This window comes from Camelina sativa, chromosome 3, assembly GCF_000633955.1.
Source record: "Camelina sativa cultivar DH55 chromosome 3, Cs, whole genome shotgun sequence".
Taxonomy (NCBI): domain Eukaryota; kingdom Viridiplantae; phylum Streptophyta; class Magnoliopsida; order Brassicales; family Brassicaceae; genus Camelina; species Camelina sativa.
Window position 1 is genome coordinate 3,766,447 of NC_025687.1, and position 23,830 is coordinate 3,790,276.

Sequence of the window (23,830 nt, forward strand, 5' to 3'; positions counted from 1 at the left end):
GCGGAGATGATCTCATTGCTTACATGTAACAACAACACGAGCCTCAAGGAAAAAAACAATGTTTCACTTGAAACGAAGGAAATCTTAAAGAAAATGAACGAGAGAGTCCAATCCCTTTACGACGCATTACCCACCAATGCGATGTTTATAGTTTGCACCGGACACGGAGACACATCCTTTGTAGACAGAGTGAGGAAAATGCTTAAAGATGAGAATGGCATCGGGTATGACCGTGAGAAAGTTGTCAAGTATCTTGAAGAGCTTCAAGCACAAGCCGAAGTAGCTCTCTGTTTTGTTGGTATCAGAGATCTTGTGTGATCTTTCCGTGATCATGGAGAAACTCATCGACGATGAAGTTGCTGATGACGACGATGATATTTTTTACATAATTAAAACACCTTTTTACATGCCTATAAGAGATTTCTGTACGCAGTCTGTGGGCCGTTGTGATTCGGAATTATAGTTAGAAAAGCTTATTTACTTAAATTTACTTCTGGGGCCTAAAGTTGATGCATTAGTTCGGTTTGGATTGAGTTCGTTTCGATTTATTCGATTTTGGTAAAACTCTTACCAAACTCAACCAAAATTAGTTTGATTTGTTTTGTGTTGGGATCGATTTATGTTTGGTTCCGTATTAGTTCGGTTTAAAAATCAATTTATGTAACAAAATAAAATTGATTATGGTTTTATACAAATAATTAATCAAAGAAATTAGAAAATCTAGAAAAATAAAATTAAATACCTAATTTATATTTATATTAAACATAATTAAATCTATATTTATATTTGTAATTTTATTAGAAAAATTAAAATAAAGTAAATAGAAACCAAATGACAGTAATAGCTAAGATCACATATTTATAATTTTAAATAATATTATTAATTAATCATATATATAAAAGTAAGTTTTCACTCTCTCCTTATTGGTTCACTTGGCAATGCAATTTTAACAAAAAAAATATTTATATTAAAACACAAATTTAAAAACAATTAATTTTCACATTTAACTCACATAATATGAAACTGAAATCATATAAATTCTCCTTATAAATTATGCATTAACTTTATTTATCCACTAAGTTGTATTAATCAATTGTATTAAAGCAAAACAATAAATTAAAATTGTAACTCTCATTTTTCTTAATGTAATTTTTCATCATTTCTCTTCCTATAAATACTCATTTTCTTATTATATTAGTCTATCACTCTTTCATTCTCTCATCTTCTTCCACTACTCTCAAATCTCTTTTTTTTTTTGTTATTGTTGTTGTATGGGTTATAAAAGATCAAATCAAATATCATTGTAAAAGCTTAGTTTTAGAGTTTGTCTGATATGTATATCTTATATATATATTTAATCCTTTAAAAGGTTTATCTTCATTGTCTATTTTATATTAACATCTTAGAAGTCATTATTTTCATACTTTCTTACAATATTCACCACACAATAAGATCATGAAGTTGAAATGATCCATATCTAATTATCTATTATGTCTCTGGTTATCTCACATATTCATATATCATTTTTAATAATTTATAAAGATCAATATAATATTTAAAGATCAATATAACTATCCATTTATAAAGTCTAAAGTCTATCAACTCTATTTATAAAGACTATTTTGTTTTGTGATCCAATTGATAAATCTGCAAAGATCAATATAATATATATATATTTTTTTTANAAACACAAATTTAAAAACAATTAATTTTCACATTTAACTCACATAATATGAAACTGAAATCATATAAATTCTCCTTATAAATTATGCATTAACTTTATTTATCCACTAAGTTGTATTAATCAATTGTATTAAAGCAAAACAATAAATTAAAATTGTAACTCTCATTTTTCTTAATGTAATTTTTCATCATTTCTCTTCCTATAAATACTCATTTTCTTATTATATTAGTCTATCACTCTTTCATTCTCTCATCTTCTTCCACTACTCTCAAATCTCTTTTTTTTTTTGTTATTGTTGTTGTATGGGTTATAAAAGATCAAATCAAATATCATTGTAAAAGCTTAGTTTTAGAGTTTGTCTGATATGTATATCTTATATATATATTTAATCCTTTAAAAGGTTTATCTTCATTGTCTATTTTATATTAACATCTTAGAAGTCATTATTTTCATACTTTCTTACAATATTCACCACACAATAAGATCATGAAGTTGAAATGATCCATATCTAATTATCTATTATGTCTCTGGTTATCTCACATATTCATATATCATTTTTAATAATTTATAAAGATCAATATAATATTTAAAGATCAATATAACTATCCATTTATAAAGTCTAAAGTCTATCAACTCTATTTATAAAGACTATTTTGTTTTGTGATCCAATTGATAAATCTGCAAAGATCAATATAATATATATATATTTTTTTTAATGATTTGAGGTTTTTGAAAACAAAAAGAACAGAATTAAACAATTGGTTTTTGTGTGTTTAATCAAAATAAAAAATGATCAAAAAAAGAAATCATATTCAACTGGAACTGAAATATAAAAANTGTAATTTTTCATCATTTCTCTTCCTATAAATACTCATTTTCTTATTATATTAGTCTATCACTCTTTCATTCTCTCATCTTCTTCCACTACTCTCAAATCTCTTTTTTTTTTTGTTATTGTTGTTGTATGGGTTATAAAAGATCAAATCAAATATCATTGTAAAAGCTTAGTTTTAGAGTTTGTCTGATATGTATATCTTATATATATATTTAATCCTTTAAAAGGTTTATCTTCATTGTCTATTTTATATTAACATCTTAGAAGTCATTATTTTCATACTTTCTTACAATATTCACCACACAATAAGATCATGAAGTTGAAATGATCCATATCTAATTATCTATTATGTCTCTGGTTATCTCACATATTCATATATCATTTTTAATAATTTATAAAGATCAATATAATATTTAAAGATCAATATAACTATCCATTTATAAAGTCTAAAGTCTATCAACTCTATTTATAAAGACTATTTTGTTTTGTGATCCAATTGATAAATCTGCAAAGATCAATATAATATATATATATTTTTTTTAATGATTTGAGGTTTTTGAAAACAAAAAGAACAGAATTAAACAATTGGTTTTTGTGTGTTTAATCAAAATAAAAAATGATCAAAAAAAGAAATCATATTCAACTGGAACTGAAATATAAAAATAAATTCTCTAAAGATGAAACCATTAGTATGAAATCTAGCACTATAAATTAAATTGATGAGTGAAAAACAAAAAACCAAAAAAAATATAAGTTATCCTTGGGGTTTTAAAAATTATTGAGATTGAAGTTCATATAATTTTATAAGAAAACTAATTTAGTTTGTCACTTCAAAAGTAATATTTTTTATTTTAAAATATTACGTGTAAGTGTTGAGTTTATATCAACAAATAACCAAATCATGTGAATTTTGAATTCCATTTAACTCAAATGTAACTCATATCCAATAACTCCTATCAGCATGTTTTATGAGAAATTACACAGACCTGTGGATAGTAATGCAAACCCTCATGACCTTTTTCATCTTTTCGTCATCAAGTCTCAGCATGTGGGAAAATTTTGCACCATAATCCAAAGTTTTATCCNTTATAAAGATCAATATAATATTTAAAGATCAATATAACTATCCATTTATAAAGTCTAAAGTCTATCAACTCTATTTATAAAGACTATTTTGTTTTGTGATCCAATTGATAAATCTGCAAAGATCAATATAATATATATATATTTTTTTTAATGATTTGAGGTTTTTGAAAACAAAAAGAACAGAATTAAACAATTGGTTTTTGTGTGTTTAATCAAAATAAAAAATGATCAAAAAAAGAAATCATATTCAACTGGAACTGAAATATAAAAATAAATTCTCTAAAGATGAAACCATTAGTATGAAATCTAGCACTATAAATTAAATTGATGAGTGAAAAACAAAAAACCAAAAAAAATATAAGTTATCCTTGGGGTTTTAAAAATTATTGAGATTGAAGTTCATATAATTTTATAAGAAAACTAATTTAGTTTGTCACTTCAAAAGTAATATTTTTTATTTTAAAATATTACGTGTAAGTGTTGAGTTTATATCAACAAATAACCAAATCATGTGAATTTTGAATTCCATTTAACTCAAATGTAACTCATATCCAATAACTCCTATCAGCATGTTTTATGAGAAATTACACAGACCTGTGGATAGTAATGCAAACCCTCATGACCTTTTTCATCTTTTCGTCATCAAGTCTCAGCATGTGGGAAAATTTTGCACCATAATCCAAAGTTTTATCCGAGGGGATGGAATCACCATTCTTGTACATCCTGCAATGATTGAGTGGAAAGGTACACTATAAATTTAGAAGCCAAAAGAAACCTGAAAAAAAAATAACAAAAAAAATTTCTCCACTAATCTCTGATAAAGATATGCAGCTACAACAGGAACACGGGTAATCAGGTTGAAGCATTCGAGGCCAAAAATAAAGACGCTTTGGAGGCCTAAAATGGAGACGCTTTAGAGGCCTAAGATGGAAACACTTTGGAGGCCAAATATGGAGATGCTTTTGGAGGTGAAAAATGGAGACGCTTTGGAGGCCAAAAATGGAGACGCTTTGGAGACTAGTAAAATGGAGACGCTTTGGAGGCCAAAAATAGAGATGCTTTGGAGACCAAAAATAGAGACGCTTTGTAGGCTAGTAAAATGGAGACGCTTTAGAGGCCTAAAATGGAGACGCTTTGGAGGCCTAAAATGAGACGCTTTGGAGGCCAAAAATGGAGACGCTTTTGGAGGTGAAAAATGGAGACGGTTTGGAGGCCAAAAATGGATACGTTTTTGGAGGCCAAAAATGGAGACATCTTTGGAGGCAAAAAATGGAGACGCTTTGGAGGCCAAAAATGGAAACGCTTTGGAGGCCTAAAATGGAGACGCTTTGGAGGCCAAAAATGGAGACACTTTTGGAGGCGAAAAATTGAAACACTTTGGAGGCCAAAAATGGAGACGCTTTGGAGGCTAGTAAAATGGAGACGCTTTGGAGGCCAAAAATGGAGACATCTTTGGAGGCCAGAAATGGAGCGTTTTAGAGGCCAAAAATGGAGAAGCTTTGGAGGCCAAAAATAGAGACGCTTTGGAGGCTAGTAAAATGGAGACACTTAGGAGGCCAAAAATGGAGACGCTTTGGAGGCCAAAAATGGAGACACTTTGGAGGCCAAAAATAGAGACGCTTTGGAGGCTAGTAAAATGGAGACGCTTTGGAGGCTAGTAAAATGGAGACGCTTTGGAGGCCAAAAATGGAGACGCTTTGGAGACCAAAAATGGAGACGTTTTGGAGGCCAAAAATGGAGACGCTTTGGAGGGCAAAAATGGAGACGCTTTGGAGGGCAAAAATGGAGACGATTTGGAAGACAAAAATAGAGACGCTTTGGAGACCAAAAATGGAGACGGTTTGGAGGCCAGTAAAATGGAGACGCTTTGGAGGCAAAAAATGGAGACATCTTTGGAGGCAAAAAATGGAGACGCTTTGGAAACCAAAAATGGAGACGCTTTGGAGGCCTAAAATGGAGACGCTTTGGAGGCCAAAATGGAGATGCTTTGGAGGCCAAAAATGGAGATTTTTGGCCTCCAAAGCGTTTCCATTTTTGGCCTCCAAAGCGTCTCTATTTTTGGCTTCCAAAGCGTCTCCATTTTTGGCTTCTAAAGCGTCTCTATTTTTGGCCTCCAAAGCGTTTTCCATTTTTTGCGTCCAAAAGTCTTCATTTTTGGCCTCCAAAACGTATCTATGTTTTGCCTCCAAAGCGTATCTACATTTGTCACTACATTCACTATTTTTATTTTTTAATCACATTCCATTATGTTAATTCTGTTTTTTAAGGAGCAAAGAGAAGATTAAAACCGAGTAAAAATGCGTCATGATATGAACCAACGAAAGTAATTAATGGAGATAAACTTCAATTGATGACGAAAATCATGGCAAGAAAAGCAAAAAGAAGCTATGATTGAAGAAGCATATGCGATTGTATAGTGTGAAATGAGTTTTATTTTGTCAATATTATGCACTATATGGGATTGCGACACTAACACACATATCACTAAACTATACATTCTGGTGAGTGTATGAAATTAGCCATGATTATTGATTAGGTTTTGATTCAATGACTTCAACAAAACATATTGGGCCTACAAAATGTTTGGGCTTGGAAGTCCAATTCGTTTAGAAGATACTTGGTAAGATAATGTGGGAAAGAGAAGTAGGACATAAGATTCTGTGTTATATATAGTATATGATAGAAAGGCCCAAAAGATAATTTTGTCAATGGTCTCCGCCGGTTCGAAAGACCGATCACTTGAAGAAATACAAGCATTGGTCAACAACTCTGTGCAATAATTAAATATTTTACTGGTGTGAGTTTGAATGCGTAATGGAAACAGAGTGGGATCGTAAAACTAAAAACCCAAAAGTAGTCGTTATATTGAGAAAGTTGTCTCATATGGTGGGCTCTGAATTTGTACAATACATATTAATAAGCATCTCTCTCTCTCTCCACCATAAAATCAAATCTAGCTAATCTTAACGACCAAAAACGAGAGAGAGATATACGAAAAAAAAAAAATGGTGAACCATGAGAAGAAGATGCCCCCAAAACGCATCATACTAATGCGCCACGGTGAGTCCGCAGGCAACATCGACGCAGGTGCATACGCGACCACACCAGATCACAAGATCCCTCTGACGGAAGAAGGACGAGCGCAGGCACGTGAGGCCGGTAAGAGAATGAGAGCACTCATATCAACTCAAAGCGGTGGAGCGTGCGGAGAGAATTGGCGCGTGTATTTCTACGTGTCGCCTTACGAGAGAACCAGGACGACTTTGAGGGAAGTAGGGAAAGGGTTCTCGAAGAAGCGCGTGATAGGAGTGAGGGAAGAGTGCAGGATCAGAGAACAAGACTTTGGGAATTTTCAAGTTGAAGAGAGGATGAGAGTTGTCAAGGAGACTAGGGAACGTTTCGGTAGATTTTTCTATCGTTTCCCCGAAGGTGAATCTGCCGCCGACGTCTACGATCGTGTTTCTAGTAAGTTTTTTTTTTTTTAATTATTTATCATAGTGGATTACTTGAATATAAATTGTATATATTTTTGACAATTATTATATATCTAGAAAAGGAGACTATTATTAGGACTTTTGACATGTGCAAAGAAGACGTAGTTTGTTTGGTTATCGACTTTGTTGACATTTTAGGGGAACGTCTTCGTGTATCTTACGTATACGTTACTAATTCAAGAGAAGAAACTACAAAACATTTAGGTGCGACTGGCGAAAGTTGTAACTGTAGATTAAATTGTGTATAAAATTAAATTAGTTTGTAGATTTTCAACTAGGCTGTTTGTTTTAAAATTACCGTGGTATAAGAATTCAAGTATTGTAATTGATGCTATAATCTCAATGTTTTTCATCACCTCCTTACGAATTAAGGTTTTCTGGAGTCGATGTGGAGGGACGTGGACATGAACAGGCATCAGGTGGATCCATCAAGTGAACTAAACCTAGTGATAGTGTCCCACGGACTGACCTCTCGGGTGTTTCTAACGAAATGGTTCAAGTGGACGGTGGAAGAGTTCGAGCGGTTGAACAACTTTGGGAACTGCGAGTTTCGAGTGATGGAGTTAGGAGCGAGCGGAGAGTACACTTTCGGGATACACCACACCGAAGAAGAGATGTTGGGTTGGGGGATGTCCAAAGAAATGATTGATGATCAGATGGATCGTGTTGATGGTTGTCGCGTAACATCGAACGATTCTTGTTCATTACATCTCCATGAATATTTTGATTTGTTAGATGTCACCGATGATGAAGAAGAATGATGAATATATATCTATACTATATACAAAATTGTTCTTATCATGCATGAAATGAAATATTTATCCAATTTGTTTGTTGGTTTGGTATCGTGTTGGTTCAAAATCGAATTGGAATTCACATTTGGATTCCTCCAGTTTATTACGGTTTACGTATTAGTAAATAATGCAAATAAGAAGAAACAACAAAAGGGCGTTTGGTCTAGTGGTATGATTCTCGCTTAGGGTGCGAGAGGTCCCGAGTTCAATTCTCGGAACGCCCCTTTTTATGGAACGAGAGTTGTTTTCAAAATTGACTAATTTTGTGAAATTCAGTGGGCAAATTGACTTATTTTTGTTCACACATGGAAGAAAAAAAAAGAAACTTTAATTGTTTTTTTTTTTTTTTAAACATGAAACAATCAGATCTCAGCGAAACTCGAATCAGATGCTAAAAAAATCCAATCTTTTGATTACAAAAGCTTCGTAGTGGCGTCTTGTTTGATTGATCATAATAAGTTGAATGGCATGGAATTGATGATTCCTTCTTCTTCCACCATTGGAAACTCTGCTCTGTGTTTAACCCTAATCTCCATTCTCATCTTCTTCTTATTCTTCCTCACTACACCCACCATTCCCACTTTCCCGGATCATCATCCTCATCTTCGTTCTCTTCTCGACGATTCCACTACTACGAACAGTAGTAGCTCAATCGTTGTTAACCCAGATTCATCTTGTTACTCCTCGAGATCTCACGATAATGGCGGCGGAGGAGTTATCAACTACTTCTCCCTCCATTACTGCATCTTCGACCAAAACCTATTCTTCACGATCCCAATCTTGTCTCTTCTTATTCTTCTACAGTTCTACATACTCATCAAAACCGCTCAGACTCACTTCTCCACCGTCACTACTAAGCTCGCCGATCGCCTCAATCTCTCTCCCAGTATGGCCGCTGTGACTCTCTTAGCTTTAGGTAACGGCGCACCTGACGTGTTTGCCTCTGTTGCTGCTTTGCGTGGTGGTCAGTATCGTACCGGGTTCGGAGCTATCTTATCTGCTGGGACTTTCGTCTCCGCCTTTGTGGTTGGGTTTGTTGCCATCTACGCGGCGCCGTTTCCTGTTGACGCTGCTTCTTTCGTTAGGGATGTGCTTTTTTACTTGATCGCTGCTTCCTTCTTGTTCTTTGTCTACTTGAGTGGCGAGATATTTGTGTGGCAGGCTATAGGCTTCGTTGGGTTTTACGTTTTCTTCGTTGGTTTTGTCTTCTGGATGGATTTTGGTACCAATCTTGATAAAGGGAGAAGTATCAGTGAGGAAGAGAAGGATCTGTTGAGAGTTAATGATTGTGAGATTGCTTCAGGTCCTTTTGAGAGTTATAAAGCAGAGAAAGAACATCTTTTTTCAGGAATTTTTCGTCTTTATGGAACGGTAATATAATGTTATCTTCACTCACCTCTTTGATCATAATGCTGGGATTTTATGGTAGCATCATCTTCAGCCACCAATTGTGAACTCTGTTACTGCTTAGTTTAGATTATGTGTATAATAAAGGTTTTGATTTGCTTAAGAAGTTTACTGTCTTCCTGTTTTCTTGTAAGGTTATGATAAGTCTTTGTGTTAGTGTAGTGACTGAGCATTGCTTAGGCTGGTTCAACCGGATTGTAGCTGTGTTGATAGATCAGAAACAATAGTCAGATCGGTTAGCTTGAGAACTAACATGTTTAGAAAGAAGTTAGGCAAAATGAGTTTGAGGTATTCTGGATTTTCATAGGAGTATAGGATTGAGAACTGGTCAAGAGTCGTTAATCAAGTCTCTCTATGATGTGTATTCCTTTGGTGAATTCTACCTACGGGTTTGGATCCTATCAGGTTACTGTAATTTACTTTTTTTTTCTGTCAGACTGCATATCCATAAGTTTGAGCGATATTAAACTTAATGTTAAGACCGGGTTGCCTGATATTGCTTTTGCTGCTGTGATTTCAGATCTCAAGGATGTGGGAAACTCCTGTCTCAGTTCTTTTGAGCCTTACCATCCCAAAGCCTTCTCCTTCTGAATGGTCTAGGTTTTATCGTTCTGCCAACATTGTTTTCTGCCCTCTTGCCCTTTTATACTCTTGCAACTCATTTGTGCCACTAAACCACCCAATTTCGTTCCTCTTTCCAAACACCCATCTCCCGCTTTGGCTTGTTGTCCTCTTGATGACGTCTTCCCTAGCGTTCCTTCACTTCACAGTTGAAAAACAACCACCAAAAACCGAGCAACTGCCGGTTATCGTTGTAGCTTTCATAATGAGTGTTTTTTGGATATCAACAATTGCTGGTGAGCTTCTTAACTGCTTGGCTGCACTTGGAACCCTCCTTAAATTGCCTCCGGCACTCCTCGGCCTAACTGTTCTTGCTTGGGGAAACTCGGTAGGTGACCTTGTTGCTGATGTGGCAGTTGCAAAGGCGGGTAGACCAGCAATGGCTATGGCTGGTTGCTTTGCTGGTCCAATGTTTAACATGCTTGTTGGACTTGGATCGGCCTTGGTGATGCAAACAGCTAATGTGTATCCAAATGCTTACGAACTTGGATTCCATGTAGGTATTGTGATCGCTTTCGTATTCTTGTTGCTTAGTTTGATGGGATCTCTGCTGGTTATAACCTGGTCTAGATTCCGAGTTCCGAGATTCTGGGGGATCTGTCTTGTTGGACTGTATGTTGTTTTCACGTTCGTTAGTTTAATCATCGCCAGCTTCTCAACATGATCACATGCTGCATAAAGTCTGCGGAGTGAACAATCTTGGGTCAACGAGAGTTTCAGACTTCCAGTGTTGAGGAATATTTGTTAGTTGGCAAAATTTTGAGTTGAGCCAATATGGGTCACCGGTAATCTCCGAATCTCACAACACTTGCGAGGCAGATGGGGAGAGTTTGATAGATAAGATAGGTGATGGTAAAATACATGTGAAGAGCAAAGGATATGCAGATCTTTTTGGGAGGAGATTTTGGAATTCCCCATATCAGGTTTCTGTTGATTGTAGTGGTCTTGTTTCCTTGGGTCTAGTATATGTATGTATAAACCACACATTTGTAATTCTTTTGATATTAATGAGAAATAAAACCTTCTAGGGGGTTTCTCACCTTTCAAAAATGTAGTATTGGAGCAGAACAATTCGTTGATTCTGATTCGTTTCTATGTGATTGTATTCTTAGTAATAATAGTCACAAGTCACTTTATTTGCATATGATATGTTGTTTATCACTTCAAATCATAAATCAGCAAGTAGTTCAAGGGGGCTGCCAATTAAATCACAAGAAAATAAATAAATAATGATATATTAAGATAAAACAAATCATCATCTGACAAGAGCAGAAGAATCTTGACATAAGCCCAATGCTTGACACGACAGCAGCTTTTATAAGCTTCCACTTACTTCCCTCTAGTCTTCTCTAATTCCTCCTCATTGTTAAAGTCGAAAACAAAGGGGAAAGCAGCAAAAACCCTAAACAGATCTTAAAACTCTCAAGAGGATCAACCTGTCTCTTCCCCCTTCAGATTCTTCTCTTTCGGCATCAATCAACTTCAGATTCTCCCTTCCACAGGTCACTCTCGTTTTTTTTTTTGTTTTTTAATAACATTTGACCTGTTCTTACTTATATATTGGGAATTCACTTGACAAAATAATAGGCTTCGTGTTGTAAGAACAATTCTATTTGTTTCTGGGTTAGCAGATTCTTTGTTCCGTCTATTTTGAAAGTGATTAAAGACAATCCCTTTCTGATAATTTTCCTGTTTAGATGTTCTGGGCTAATCTAGAAATACTGATTAAACCATATCTAAGTAGGTTCTTGTTTTTGCTTAGGGAAACCTCATCTCCTTCATATATATAATAAATCTTTTAAATTCTGTGGTCAGATGATTCTTCTTAGGAGCTTAGAATTGATACCACGTTTTGTCTTTTTAATCTGGTAGAGAATGGATCAACAAGAGCATGGTCAGTCAGGAGCTATGAACTACGGAACAAACCCATACCAATCCAATCCCATGACTACCACTGCTGCTACTGTATCCGGGGGTGCGACACAACCAGGCCAGCTGGCGTTCCACCAGATCCATCAGCAGCAACAACAGCAACAGCTGGCACAGCAGCTTCAAGCCTTCTGGGAGAATCAGTTCAAGGATATTGAGAAGACCACCGATTTCAAGAACCACAGCCTTCCTCTCGCCAGAATCAAGAAAATCATGAAAGCCGACGAGGATGTCCGTATGATCTCTGCTGAAGCCCCTGTCGTCTTTGCAAGGGCCTGTGAGATGTTCATCTTGGAGCTGACACTCAGGTCGTGGAACCACACGGAGGAGAATAAGAGGCGGACGCTGCAGAAGAATGATATCGCCGCTGCTGTGACCAGAACCGATATTTTTGACTTTCTTGTGGATATTGTTCCCCGTGAGGATCTCCGTGATGAGGTTTTGGGAAGTATTCCGAGGGGAACTGTCCCTGAGGCCGCTGCTGCTGGTTACCCTTATGGATACTTGCCTCCAGGAACAGCTCCAATAGGGAACCCGGGAATGGTTATGGGTAACCCCGGTGCTGCATACCCACCTAATCCGTATATGGGTCAACCGATGTGGCAACAACAGGCACCTGACCAACCTGACTCGGAAAATTAGCAAGAAACTGTGAGTTTTCCAGCTTCTTTTTAGGCCTACCTTGTAATTGAACTAAAATGTGATGTTATAGTCTATGCGTTTCTTTCCTGCAGAGTTCTAGTCTCGTCCAGGGTGGAACTAAGAAAGGAGGAGACTTTAGACAAGAAAATGAAAAGAACATATCAGAATTTTCAAATTGGTGTTATAGAAGAAATCTAAGTGTTTATGTCTATCGATCCTTTTTGGAGGAGAGATTTTAGGGATGAACCAAAAAGAGTGTAAAATTTGTAAAACCAAGGGTGCTTGACAAGGGTTGTTTTATTTGAATGTTAATTTGTCTATCTTTATGACATTTTTATAATATCAATAGAGTATATTTGATTGAAGCCGTTGGATATATAAAACGAAAGGACAATAAACTTGAGGGAAAAAGACAGAATAGAAAATGACCTGGCCACTCTATCCTTGTTGATAATTGTGATATATATAGCCTTTATCTACAACAAGTTTTACTTGGTTATCATCTACCCTTGTCAGAACCTGGAACTGCAGCATCAATGGCGACTGATGATGATTACGGAGCTTTCATTGAGAAATTAACAATTTCTCCAACTCCTCCTTCCTCGTTTCCTCCTTCTTTACAGGGTCTTACCTTTGCCATTAAAGATATGTAAGATATCCATCTATTTTGAGTGTTTCCTCTGTCCACCATATTACTTTCTTGTCAATTCATTTTTGAGATTCTTGTTTGGTTGAATCAGTTTTGATGTGGAAGGACGCGTAACGGGTTTTGGTAACCCGGATTGGTTAAGGACACATACGGCAGCTACTTCCACGGCTCTTGTAGTTTCATCTCTCTTAGAAGCTGGTGCCACCGCTTTGGGTATTACCATCATGGATGAAATGGCTTACAGGTTCAATTCCAAGTCTTTTCTGGTTTCTAGAGACTTTGAGAATCTCTAAGTATTAGACTAGGTTTTGTTACGCTTTTTGTCCATCATGTTACTTAATTTGCAGTATAAACGGAGAAAATGCGCATTATGGGACTCCGAGAAACCCGATTGCTTTTGACAGAGTGCCTGGCGGATCATCGAGTGGCTCAGCCGTAGCTGCAGCTGCTCGTCTTGTGGATTTTTCTATTGGTGAGTTTAACTAAAAAAAAAAACTAAATAAGTTAAAACATACTAATCAGAATTCATCAAAATGTAAATTTTGTTGTTGTTGTAATTTCTGTCTAATTTATTTCTAGATGTTCTGTTTTTGATCAAGCAGGAACTGATACCGGAGGTAGTGTACGAGTTCCAGCATCTTACTGTGGCATTTTTGGTTTCAGGCCATCACATAATGCTGTTTCAACTGCAGGAGTTACTCCAATGGCTCAGAGCTTCGACACAGTTGGTAACGACAACTAAAACCCGTGATGTTAATGGTTAAAAACCGAGTCTTAATATTGATGGTTTGTTTCAACATTGTATGTAGGATGGTTTGCTCGGGACACAACCACTTTGAAACGTGTAGGTAGTGTTCTTTTGGAGCAGCCTCAGTTGAACTGCATCAAACCAGATCAACTGATCATCGCGGATGACTGCTTCAAGCTGTGTAGTGTACCACGTGATTTGTTGGTGCAGCCTCTGGTTGGATCCGTGGAAAAGTTGTTTAGAGGTAACCATCAGAACAACTTGTTAGCTTTTTGTTGAAAGAGAAGTCAGAGTTTATTCCTTGATGATCTTGTTTTGTATCAAGGCAACACTGTAGTAAAGAAGGTGAATCTTGGAGAATACATTGAAGAGAATGTTCCTAGCCTTAAACATTTTATGACAAGTCATGATGACACGACACAACAAGAGTTCAGCATTCCGTCTCTCATGGCTCTAACGGGTTCAATGAGATTGTTACAGAGGTACGAACATCTTTCTCATTTACTCTCTATCGATTTCTATCCGTACATAGGCATAACCATAAGTTTAGGTATGAGTTTAAGATAAACCATGGTGAATGGGTCTCGTCGGTGAAGCCAGAGTTTGGTCCTGGAATATCAGCACGGATTGAGGAAGCTATCAACACGTCCGACGAGAAGATCGACCTTTGCCGGTCTGTAAAATCCGAACTTAAAACGGCTCTATCAACTTTGCTTGGGGTACAAACTTGTTCCTATTTCTCTCAGACTTAAAAACTTTTAACAAATTTAGGTATGTCAATCATTGAAATAAGGAAAGTGTCCAATCCAGTTTTCGCTTTTTGTAGGAGAAAGGTGTGTTGGTGATTCCAACGGTACCAGGTCCTCCACCGCATCTGAAAGCTGATGTGGCTGCACTTGAATCTTTCCGCAGCAGAGCCTTCAGCTTGTTGTCCATCGCCGGCGTTTCTGGATTCTGTCAGGTAATATAACAAGATCCAATATATGCCTTCTTATGGAATCGGTTATTAAAAACTGGTCTGATGTTTTTAATTTCCATATCTTGATAGGTGAGTATACCATTAGGACTACACGAAAATCTTCCGGTATCGGTATCCTTGGTAGCTACGTATGGCTCAGACGGTTTTCTTCTCAGTCTTGTGGATTCCCTTGCGGAACTTATATATGATTGACATGTTTGAACGTATTTAATTTGCTTTCTGTTTTTTTTTTTTTTTTTAATGTCATAGTATCATTGGTTGATATATATAGATGGTTTCTTGTTGTTATTTAATAGTGATTTCGAAATTGAAAAATATTAATGTCAAAAATAATAGTAGAAGTTATTGTAAAAAAACTAGAGAAATATTAGATGTCAAAGATATAATGCACACTTTTTAGAGGGCTTGGAAAAGAGGGTTTTCTAATATTGATGGAGTTTATGTTCCTTTGATATTATTAAGCTTGAGAAGAATTTTTTAAGAAAAAAGAACTAAAACTAAGGTTATTGTAAATTCAATTTTAGCATAATAAGAAATATATGATTAATGTCAAAAATAATAGTAGAAGATATTGTAAAAAAACAAGAGAATATATTAGATGTCAAAGATATGATGCACACTTTTTAGAGGGCTTGGAAAAATATTAAGCTTAAGATTTTTTTTTTTTAAACTATAAATAAGGTTATTGTAAATTCAATTTTAGCATAATAAGAAATATATGATTAATGTCAAAAATAATAGTAGAAGATATTGTAAAAAACTAGAGAAATATTAGATGTCAAGGATATAATGCACACTTTTTAGAGGGCTTGGAAAAGAGGGTTTTCTAATATTAATGGAGTTTATGTTTCTTTGATATTATTAAGCTTGAGAAGATTCTTTTTTTAAATAACTAAAGATAATGTTATTGTAAATACAATTTTAGCATAATAAGAAATATATGATTAATTTAACCTATAAAGTTGTAAATTTAGAAAATTAATAATATGCGAATTTAGAATCCATGAAATTTACTAAATTTAGAGGTTTTTTTTTTTGATAAAATTAATATTGTTCAAATAAACATTTAAAAAGCCAATGAACTTTATTTTGGCTGAGAACTATATATATAGATATGATAATGGGTTGAACTCTTCAAACTCCTCAATATTTCATTTTTCAAAAACATTCTTAGTTATATTTCTAAGACACTTCAAAATTAAGTAAAATGATAATGATAGAAAAACATTAACAGAAACCGATACTTGTAAAAATGGTCGTTTGCGTTTGCCAAAACAAAAAGTTAACAACATAATAAATAACACTTGAATTCAAATACCTCAAAATGGTGGTGTTCAAGTTGAAATTGTGGACAATAACAATACATATTTGGTAAATTTGGGAGAAGACAAAACAGGTTATTTTATCGGAAGTGGGTGGAACCTTCTCAGAAATGCAAGACAGCTCAAAAGTGGTGATGTCATCAAATTATACTGGGAGGATAACAAATTTATTTTTAATATGTGAAAATATTTATTTTCTTTTATTATTAATTATACTTTGTTTTATTAATTTATATATTCTTAATATATCTATTTAATTAATGTATTTGTTGAAGAATGAGTTTATTATTATATGCAATATCTATTTAATTAAATAAAAACATTAATCTTCGAATGTTGAGTGATTGAGTTAGTTAGTTATGTATATACTAGTAGTACCGGACTACATGTATACGGTAATACCCAACCCATACCTAATAATCAGCTTATTTGAACATTAGATTAATCACAACCGATTAACAATATAAATCATTGAAATTGTGCGATTTGAGTGATTCTGTCCGCGTAACGACAAATTCACCTACCCAACAAAATATGTAACTAAAGCATAAAATACAATTGGCAATAAATAGTAAAAAAATCTTATGTGGCAAACTAAACTACACGAAGTACTGTTTTGTTTAATGTTTGATCGTAAGCGGGGTCACTAATTTGTGAGCCGAGAAAAAACAAAAACAAAGGGACAATAAGCATAAGAAAAAAAGAAAAAAAAATGACCTGGCCCCTGTATCCTTTAATCCTTGTTAATAATTGTTGTGAATTGTGATAGCAATTATTACAACAAGCTTTACTTTTATATTTTACCTTTTTTTATTAAAAGTAAAAAAACAAAACCAAAACCAAAAAAATGCTTTACTTGGTTATATAATCTATCTACCAAGTACTATACTACTATACCTCGTCAGAACGGGAACAACATCAATGGCGACTGATAATGATTTTGGAGCTTTCATTGAGAAATTAACAATTTCTCCAACTCCTTCTTCCTTGGTTCCTCCTTCTCTACAGGGTCTTACCTTTGCCATTAAAGATATGTAAGATGATACAATCAGTGTTTTCCTCTGTCCACCATTTTTTTTTTCTTTTTTTTTTGTCAATTCATTTTTTTGAGCTTCTTGTTTTTGGTTTAATCAGTTTCGATGTGGAAGGACGCGTAACCGGATTTGGTAACCCGGATTGGTTAAGGACGCACTCGGCAGCTACTTCCACGGCTCCTGCAGTTTCATCTCTCTTAGAAGCTGGTGCCACCGCTTTGGGATTTACCATTATGGATGAAATGGCTTGCAGGTTCAATTCCACTTTCTTCTCTGGTTTATAGAGACTTTGAAAATGCTCAAACCAGGACATCTTAACAAATAGTCCTCAAACAACGGCTAGAACTGTAATATTAGACTAGGCTTGTTACGTTTTTGGGCATGATATATATATGCTACTTAATTTGCAGTATAAATGGAGATAATGTGCATTATGGGACTCCCAGAAACCCGATTGCTTTCGATAGATTGCCTGGCGGATCTTCGAGTGGCTCAGCCGTAGCTGTAGCTGCTCGTCTTGTTGATTTTTCTATTGGTGAGCGGTTTAACAAAAATATCCATACGAGTTATGAGCATATACTAATCATAATTAATCAAAGAGTGAATTTTTGTTGTTGTTCTGTCTAATTTGTTTCTTGATGTTCTGTTTTTGAGCAAACAGGAACTGATACCGGAGGGAGTGTACGAGTTCCAGCATCTTACTGTGGCATTTTTGGTTTCCGGCCATCAAGCAATGCTGTTTCCACTGCCGGAGTTACTCCACTGGCACAGAGCTTGGATACAGTGGGTAAATACAACTAAAAACCGAGATCTTGTTTGCTTAAAAACCGAATCTTGATATTGATGGTTCCAACATTGTCTTTAGGATGGTTTGCTCGGGACACAGCCACTTTGAAACGTGTAGGCTGTGTTCTTCTGGAGCAGCCTCACCTGAAGTGCATCGAACCAGATCAACTGATTATCGCGGATGACTGCTTTAAGCTGTGTAGTATATCACGTGATTTGTTGGTGCAGCCTCTCGTTGGAGCCGTGGAAAAATCGTTTGGAGGTAATACTAATACCATCAAAATAACTTGTATTTTTTTTGTTGAAAGAGAAGTCAAAATGTTTTTGCTCTGTATCAAGGCAAGACTGTAGTAAAAAAGGTGAATCTTGGAGAATACATTGAAGAGAATGTTCCTAGCCTTAAACATTTCATGACAAGTGACGATGTCACGACACAACAAGAGTTCAGCATTCCGTCTCTCATGGCTCTATCGAGTTCAATGCTATTGTCAGTAATGTACGTAAGAACATCTATCTCATCTACGTTCTATAACGACTGATTCGATATCTAATAGTTACCTAGTCATAAACCAAACTTCAGGCATGAATTCAAGATAAACCACAGTGCATGGGTCTCGTCGGTGAAACCAGAGTTTGGTCCTGGAATATCAGCATTGATGGAGGTAGCTATCAGGACGTCCGATGAGAAGATAGACCATTGCCGATCCGTGAAATCCGAACTTAAAACGGCTCTTTCAACTTTGCTCGGGGTACAAACTTGTTCCTATTTCTTCCAGAGTTAGAAACTTATATAACAAGTTTAGGAAAGTGTCCAATCCGGTTTTCGGTTTGGTTTATGTACGGATTCTGTGGATTAGGTTTTAATCGGTTCGAATTCGGTTTTGTAGGAAATATTAGATGGATTTTTTTTGGTCTCTTTACTTATGGATTTGGTTTCGTTCGGTTATATGATTGAAAACACTTACCAGACTGGTAACCAGTCAAATATGAATCATACCAAGTTTTACTCATCTGAGTGCTTTTGTAGGAGAAAGGTGTGTTAGTAATTCCAACGGTACCAGGTCCTCCACCGCATCTGAAAGCTGATGTGGCTGCACTTGAATCTTTCAGCAGCAGAGCCTTCGGCTTGTTGTCGATCGCCGGCGTTTCTGGATTCTGTCAGGTAATATAACAACATCCAATATGCCTTATTGTGGAGTCGGTTAATAAGAACCGGTCTGATCTTCTGGTGTTTGGTTCACTTGATAGGTGAGTATACCATTAGGACTACACGAAAATCTTCCGGTATCGGTAGCCTTGGTAGCTAAGTCTGGCTCAGACGGTTTTCTTCTCAGTCTTGTGGATTCCCTTGCGGGATTTATGTGATTGACAATGAAAAGAAACGAAGAGTTCGCCCAATCATATATAGGCTATAGCTTTTTCTTTATGTGGGATCCGAAAGTGTGATGGTTGGGGGTACGACCAATCAGTTAACAGCCGACCGCTCTACCACTGAAGAACAAGGGGAGATTACATGTTTGAGTCTAATTTGCTTTCTGAGTTTCTGTTTAATAAACCTCAACAATGCATTAAATAAATTGTTGTCTGGACAATTGTATTTGTGTTTTAGAGAAAACATTAATGGCAATTATTTAAATTATTTTAAAATCGGTTGGGGTGTGATAAAAATAAGGGGTGATTAGGTGAGAATAACCAACCCATATTTGCTAAAAAAAATTTAAGAATGTACAACCAGAAAAATCAAAATTAAGAAAGTAACACTTGGTAAAAGGAAAAGTGCTTAAATAATGACCAACGATGGATAAAGAGAGATCCGAAGACGGAGATCAGAGGAGAACTCCGGTACAAGTTTGGTGATGTTTTAGGCTAGTTTCTTTTTATAGTTTTTATGTTTGGTTTTATTTGCAAATTTTCCTTTATATTATAATAATTGCAATTTTAAAATTCAAAAAATTTAGGATTGTAAACACTAGAGAAATCTTGCATTTATAAATAATAAATCTATTTAATTAATGTATTTGTTGAATAATATTTTGGATGGGTCATGGGTTTAAGTTGCAGTATCTACTTAATCAAATAAATACATTAATCTTCAAATTTTGAGTAAATAGAAAGATTGATATAGTTAGTTATGTATATTTCAGTAGTACCGGACTACTTGATATACATGTTATGTTCAACATGCATATTCAACCCATACCTAATAATAATCAGCTTATAGCTATTAGATTAATCAACCGACTAACAAAAAATCATTGAAAATACGATTTGAATGATTATGTTCCCGTTATGACAAATTCACGTACCCAACAAAATATGTTATTAAAGCATTAAAAATATGAAGACGCCAAAAAAAAAAAAAAAACTCTATGTGGCAAACTTATAACTACTACTATTTTGTGTAATGTTTGATAGCTATTTAAATAACACAATAATCATAAGCGTGGGGATTTAGCACCTACGACATATCGACTTAAACCAAAGATAAACCGAGTAATTTTGCACATCAACTAAACTGGGGAATTCCCATTTGGGCCAGCTAAACGGGCCTATAAGTAAAAGCCCGACGAAGTCACTCGATCGACCTTCGAGACCGCCCCCTAAACCCAATCTGATTATAATAAGAGAAAATTTACCATATTTTCAATCCGAGATTTAAAAAAAAAATAACTTTATCTTGTAATCAATGCATTCATATAAATAAAGGAACACCCTCTCTTTATAAAGGATCCAGCAATTAATACAAAAAATCCTAATTGTTCATTGTTCATGAGAGCAACCCTAACTTCTCTTAAAAAAATTATAATTTCTTTTTATTTTCTAGCTTTAATCCACTTTTTTTTTAGAGATCTTGAATTTGTTTCTAACTCAAACAAATTCATCCTGTGAATCCTTGATTCAAGAGTCACCAAACTGATATATCCGAAATATTGTTATATTATAATTTATATACACAAGCGCCAAACTTGCGTATGTAAGTTTATTACACAATTATTAGTAGACTCACCTAACGAATTGACTTAGACGCCAACGTGCCTCCATGCATCTCAAGATCCTTCTTCGTCTGCTCCCAATCATACACCTACGAATTCGCACATATACGTGCATGTATCTTATCTACGAGATTATGAATTCCACAGACACGTTAATTACATGTAAATAGATTCAGATATCGCTAAGAGCATAGAAGAGAGAGAGAGACAGAGTTGGGGGAAAAAGATGGGGGCGAAAAACCAAAGTTCGAGCAGGAGATTTTTTATTTTTTATCTAATAGTAATATCATTGTCGTTTTCGGGTTTGCTCTTAAACTTCAAACCTCTGTTTATGCTCAATCCCATGATCAGTTCTCCTTCGTTAGTTGAGATTCGCTATTCTTTGCCGGAGCCGGTTAACCAGAATGTACGTAACCCGAGATGGCTCCGACTCATCAGAAACTATCTTCCGGATCAGAAAAAGATCCGAGTGGGTCTTCTCAACATCGCCGAGAACGAGCGTGAGAGCTTCGAGGCAAGGGGGACGTCGATCTTGGAGAATATCCACGTGTCGCTCGATCCTCTTCCGAAAAATCTGACGTGGAAGAGCTTGTTCCCGGTTTGGATCGACGAGGATCACACGTGGCACACGCCTATATGTCCGAAAGTCCCTCTCCCGAAGACGGAAAGTCCTGAAGCTGACGTGGACGTCGTCGTTGTCAAAGTGCCGTGCGACGGTTTCTCGGAGAAGAGAGGGTTGAGAGACGTTTTCAGGCTACAGGTGAATCTGGCGGCAGCGAATCTTGCGGTGGAGAGTGGTTCGAGGGATGTTGATCGGACGGTGTACGTTGTCTTCGTCGGGTCATGTGGACCTATGCATGAGATCTTTAGGTGTGATGAGCGCGTGAGGCGCGTGGGTGAATATTGGGTGTATAGGCCTGATCTGAAGAGGTTGAAGCAAAAGCTTCTCATGCCTCTTGGTTCTTGTCAGATTTCCCCCCCGCTTCCACAACCAGGTTTGGTTCGTTCATTCATACTTGTTTGTACTTTCAAATTTCGATACGTCTTCTTTTTCTTTTTCTTTTTTTTTTTTAAAAAATTTAGTTAAAAGAAATCCAACAAATCAGATGATGCTTTAACAGATTAAAAGCAGTAAAATTATTAAAGAAACTCGAACATATAACCAATAACATTCTTTTCTTTTTTTTTTTTGGTATCAACCAATAACATTCTTTGTCCAACATTCCCAAAATAGTTAAAATTAAACTTTATCTTAATACGGATAGAGACTACAAAAATCATAGACTTCCAAATCCATATGAATTATAGCTATATTAATACATCTTTAATTTGATGGGTAAGTGCTATAGGAAGCAATCTTCAATAACTAATATTTATTACCTTTAGGTCTCATCTAAAATTCAGATCGGTGATCCTTATACCAAATCTTCCTCTTTTCTTTTTACTGTCTTTGCTTTCCAACTAACTAATTTACTCATTCGTTGTTATAGGTCAAGAAGCATGGATACAAGAGAAGAACAAAAGTCTCACATCCAAAACTACATTATCATCATTTCCTCCCCAACGTGTTGCTTACGTGACGTTACTACACTCATCGGAGGTCTACGTATGCGGGGCAATAGCATTAGCACAAAGCATAAGGCAATCAGGATCAACCAAGGATATGATACTCCTCCACGACGACTCTATAACCAAGAGTTCTCTCATTGGCCTAAGGCTCGCCGGCTGGAAACTACGGCGCGTAGAGAGAATTCGTAGTCCTTTTTCCAAGAAGCGTTCTTACAATGAGTGGAACTACAGTAAGCTACGTGTGTGGCAAGTAACAGATTACGATAAGCTAGTGTTCATAGATGCAGACTTCATCATCGTCAAGAACATTGATTACCTTTTCTTCTATCCTCAACTCTCGGCTGCTGGCAATAACAAATTCTTGTTCAACTCAGGAGTCATGGTAATGCATCTAATAAGAATTTCATATATACCACTAAGTAAGCTCTGTTTAGATTTAGGTCAATCCATCGCTTACTAATTAGGCTCCATTAATGTTTTCAAATACAAATTGATATTTTTGTAGAACTAAACCATGGTTTTGTTCAGGTTCTGGAGCCATCAGCTTGTCTGTTCGAGGATTTGATGCTCAAAGCATTCAAGATAGAGTCATACAACGGGGGAGACCAAGGATTCCTGAACGAATATTTCGTGTGGTGGCATCGGTTATCAAAACGTTTGAACACGATGAAGTACTTCGGTGATGAGAGCAGGAATAATGATAAAGCACGCCACCTCCCAGAGAATCTAGAGGGGATACACTACTTGGGACTAAAACCGTGGCTATGTTACAGAGACTACGATTGCAACTGGGACTTGAAAACAAGGCGTGTGTTTGCAAGCGAGTCGGTGCATGAGAGATGGTGGAAAGTGTACGACAAGATGCCCAAGAAGTTGAAAGGTTATTGCGGTTTGAATGTTCAGATGGAGAAGAACATTGAGAGGTGGAGAAAAATGGCTAAACTCAATGGCTTCCCTGAAAGACATTGGAAAATTAGAGTAAGAGATCCTAGGAAGAAGAACCTTCTAATCTAATCCAATGAAAAGAAGAAGAGTAAAAACACAACAATTAAACAAACTGGTTTCTTTTATTCAAAAACACACACTTTTTTTTGTTTTTGTTGACGTAGAGTTTTCAGATTATGACGTAATATATTAAAAGATTTGGAAATAATGACGTAAATTTTATTAAAAGCCATATTTTCGGAATTCAAAAAAATATAATATCGAAAAGCCTTTTTCCCTCTCACTCACTCTCGTTCATCGTCTTCCCCAAATT

General features: G+C 35.7%; 6 protein-coding genes, 1 non-coding gene and 1 pseudogene across 9 annotated transcripts; all 8 read left to right on the forward strand.

The window, feature by feature from the left end:
- LOC104778634 overlaps positions 1 to 318 on the forward strand; it is a 7,480-nt pseudogene extending 7,162 nt beyond the window's left edge.
- LOC104767198 (phosphoglycerate mutase-like protein AT74H) lies at positions 6,438 to 7,925 on the forward strand. The gene is made up of 2 exons (XM_010491247.2): positions 6,438 to 7,070; positions 7,472 to 7,925. The coding sequence occupies exons 1-2, from the start codon at positions 6,611 to 6,613 to the stop codon at positions 7,858 to 7,860; spliced, it is 849 nt and encodes a 282-aa protein (XP_010489549.1). The 5' UTR covers positions 6,438 to 6,610; the 3' UTR covers positions 7,861 to 7,925.
- On the forward strand, positions 8,046 to 8,117 carry TRNAP-AGG. Its single transcript has one exon. It is a non-coding gene; the product is annotated as a tRNA-Pro (tRNA).
- On the forward strand, positions 8,221 to 10,962 carry LOC104767209 (cation/calcium exchanger 5). The gene is made up of 2 exons (XM_010491255.1): positions 8,221 to 9,264; positions 9,821 to 10,962. The coding sequence occupies exons 1-2, from the start codon at positions 8,362 to 8,364 to the stop codon at positions 10,583 to 10,585; spliced, it is 1,668 nt and encodes a 555-aa protein (XP_010489557.1). The 5' UTR covers positions 8,221 to 8,361; the 3' UTR covers positions 10,586 to 10,962.
- LOC104767236 (nuclear transcription factor Y subunit C-9) lies at positions 11,241 to 12,857 on the forward strand. Its single transcript, XM_010491280.1, has 3 exons — positions 11,241 to 11,423; positions 11,794 to 12,501; positions 12,585 to 12,857. Exon 2 carries the CDS (start codon positions 11,797 to 11,799, stop codon positions 12,490 to 12,492), a length of 696 nt encoding a protein of 231 aa, XP_010489582.1. The 5' UTR covers positions 11,241 to 11,423; positions 11,794 to 11,796; the 3' UTR covers positions 12,493 to 12,501; positions 12,585 to 12,857.
- On the forward strand, positions 12,938 to 15,247 carry LOC104767220 (amidase 1-like). Of its 3 annotated transcripts, XM_010491272.2 has the most exons (10): positions 12,938 to 13,141; positions 13,233 to 13,385; positions 13,489 to 13,613; positions 13,744 to 13,758; positions 13,834 to 13,869; positions 13,951 to 14,133; positions 14,215 to 14,371; positions 14,440 to 14,608; positions 14,716 to 14,850; positions 14,938 to 15,247. In XM_010491272.2, the coding sequence occupies exons 1-10, from the start codon at positions 13,029 to 13,031 to the stop codon at positions 15,058 to 15,060; spliced, it is 1,209 nt and encodes a 402-aa protein (XP_010489574.1). In that variant the 5' UTR covers positions 12,938 to 13,028; the 3' UTR covers positions 15,061 to 15,247. The 3 variants fall into 3 exon arrangements, 2 of the variants coding, with proteins under 2 accessions (XP_010489574.1, XP_010489566.1); XR_002037443.1 differs by having other exon boundaries at positions 13,744 to 13,869; positions 14,700 to 14,850; positions 14,938 to 15,051; XM_010491264.2 differs by having other exon boundaries at positions 13,744 to 13,869.
- Positions 17,066 to 19,649, forward strand: LOC104767244 (amidase 1-like). Its single transcript, XM_010491294.2, has 9 exons — positions 17,066 to 17,224; positions 17,325 to 17,477; positions 17,635 to 17,759; positions 17,886 to 18,011; positions 18,090 to 18,272; positions 18,350 to 18,506; positions 18,591 to 18,759; positions 19,038 to 19,172; positions 19,259 to 19,649. Exons 1-9 carry the CDS (start codon positions 17,112 to 17,114, stop codon positions 19,373 to 19,375), a joined length of 1,278 nt encoding a protein of 425 aa, XP_010489596.1. The 5' UTR covers positions 17,066 to 17,111; the 3' UTR covers positions 19,376 to 19,649.
- Positions 20,993 to 23,694, forward strand: LOC104767252 (putative UDP-glucuronate:xylan alpha-glucuronosyltransferase 5). The gene is made up of 3 exons (XM_010491304.2): positions 20,993 to 21,998; positions 22,494 to 22,954; positions 23,101 to 23,694. The coding sequence occupies exons 1-3, from the start codon at positions 21,230 to 21,232 to the stop codon at positions 23,584 to 23,586; spliced, it is 1,716 nt and encodes a 571-aa protein (XP_010489606.1). The 5' UTR covers positions 20,993 to 21,229; the 3' UTR covers positions 23,587 to 23,694.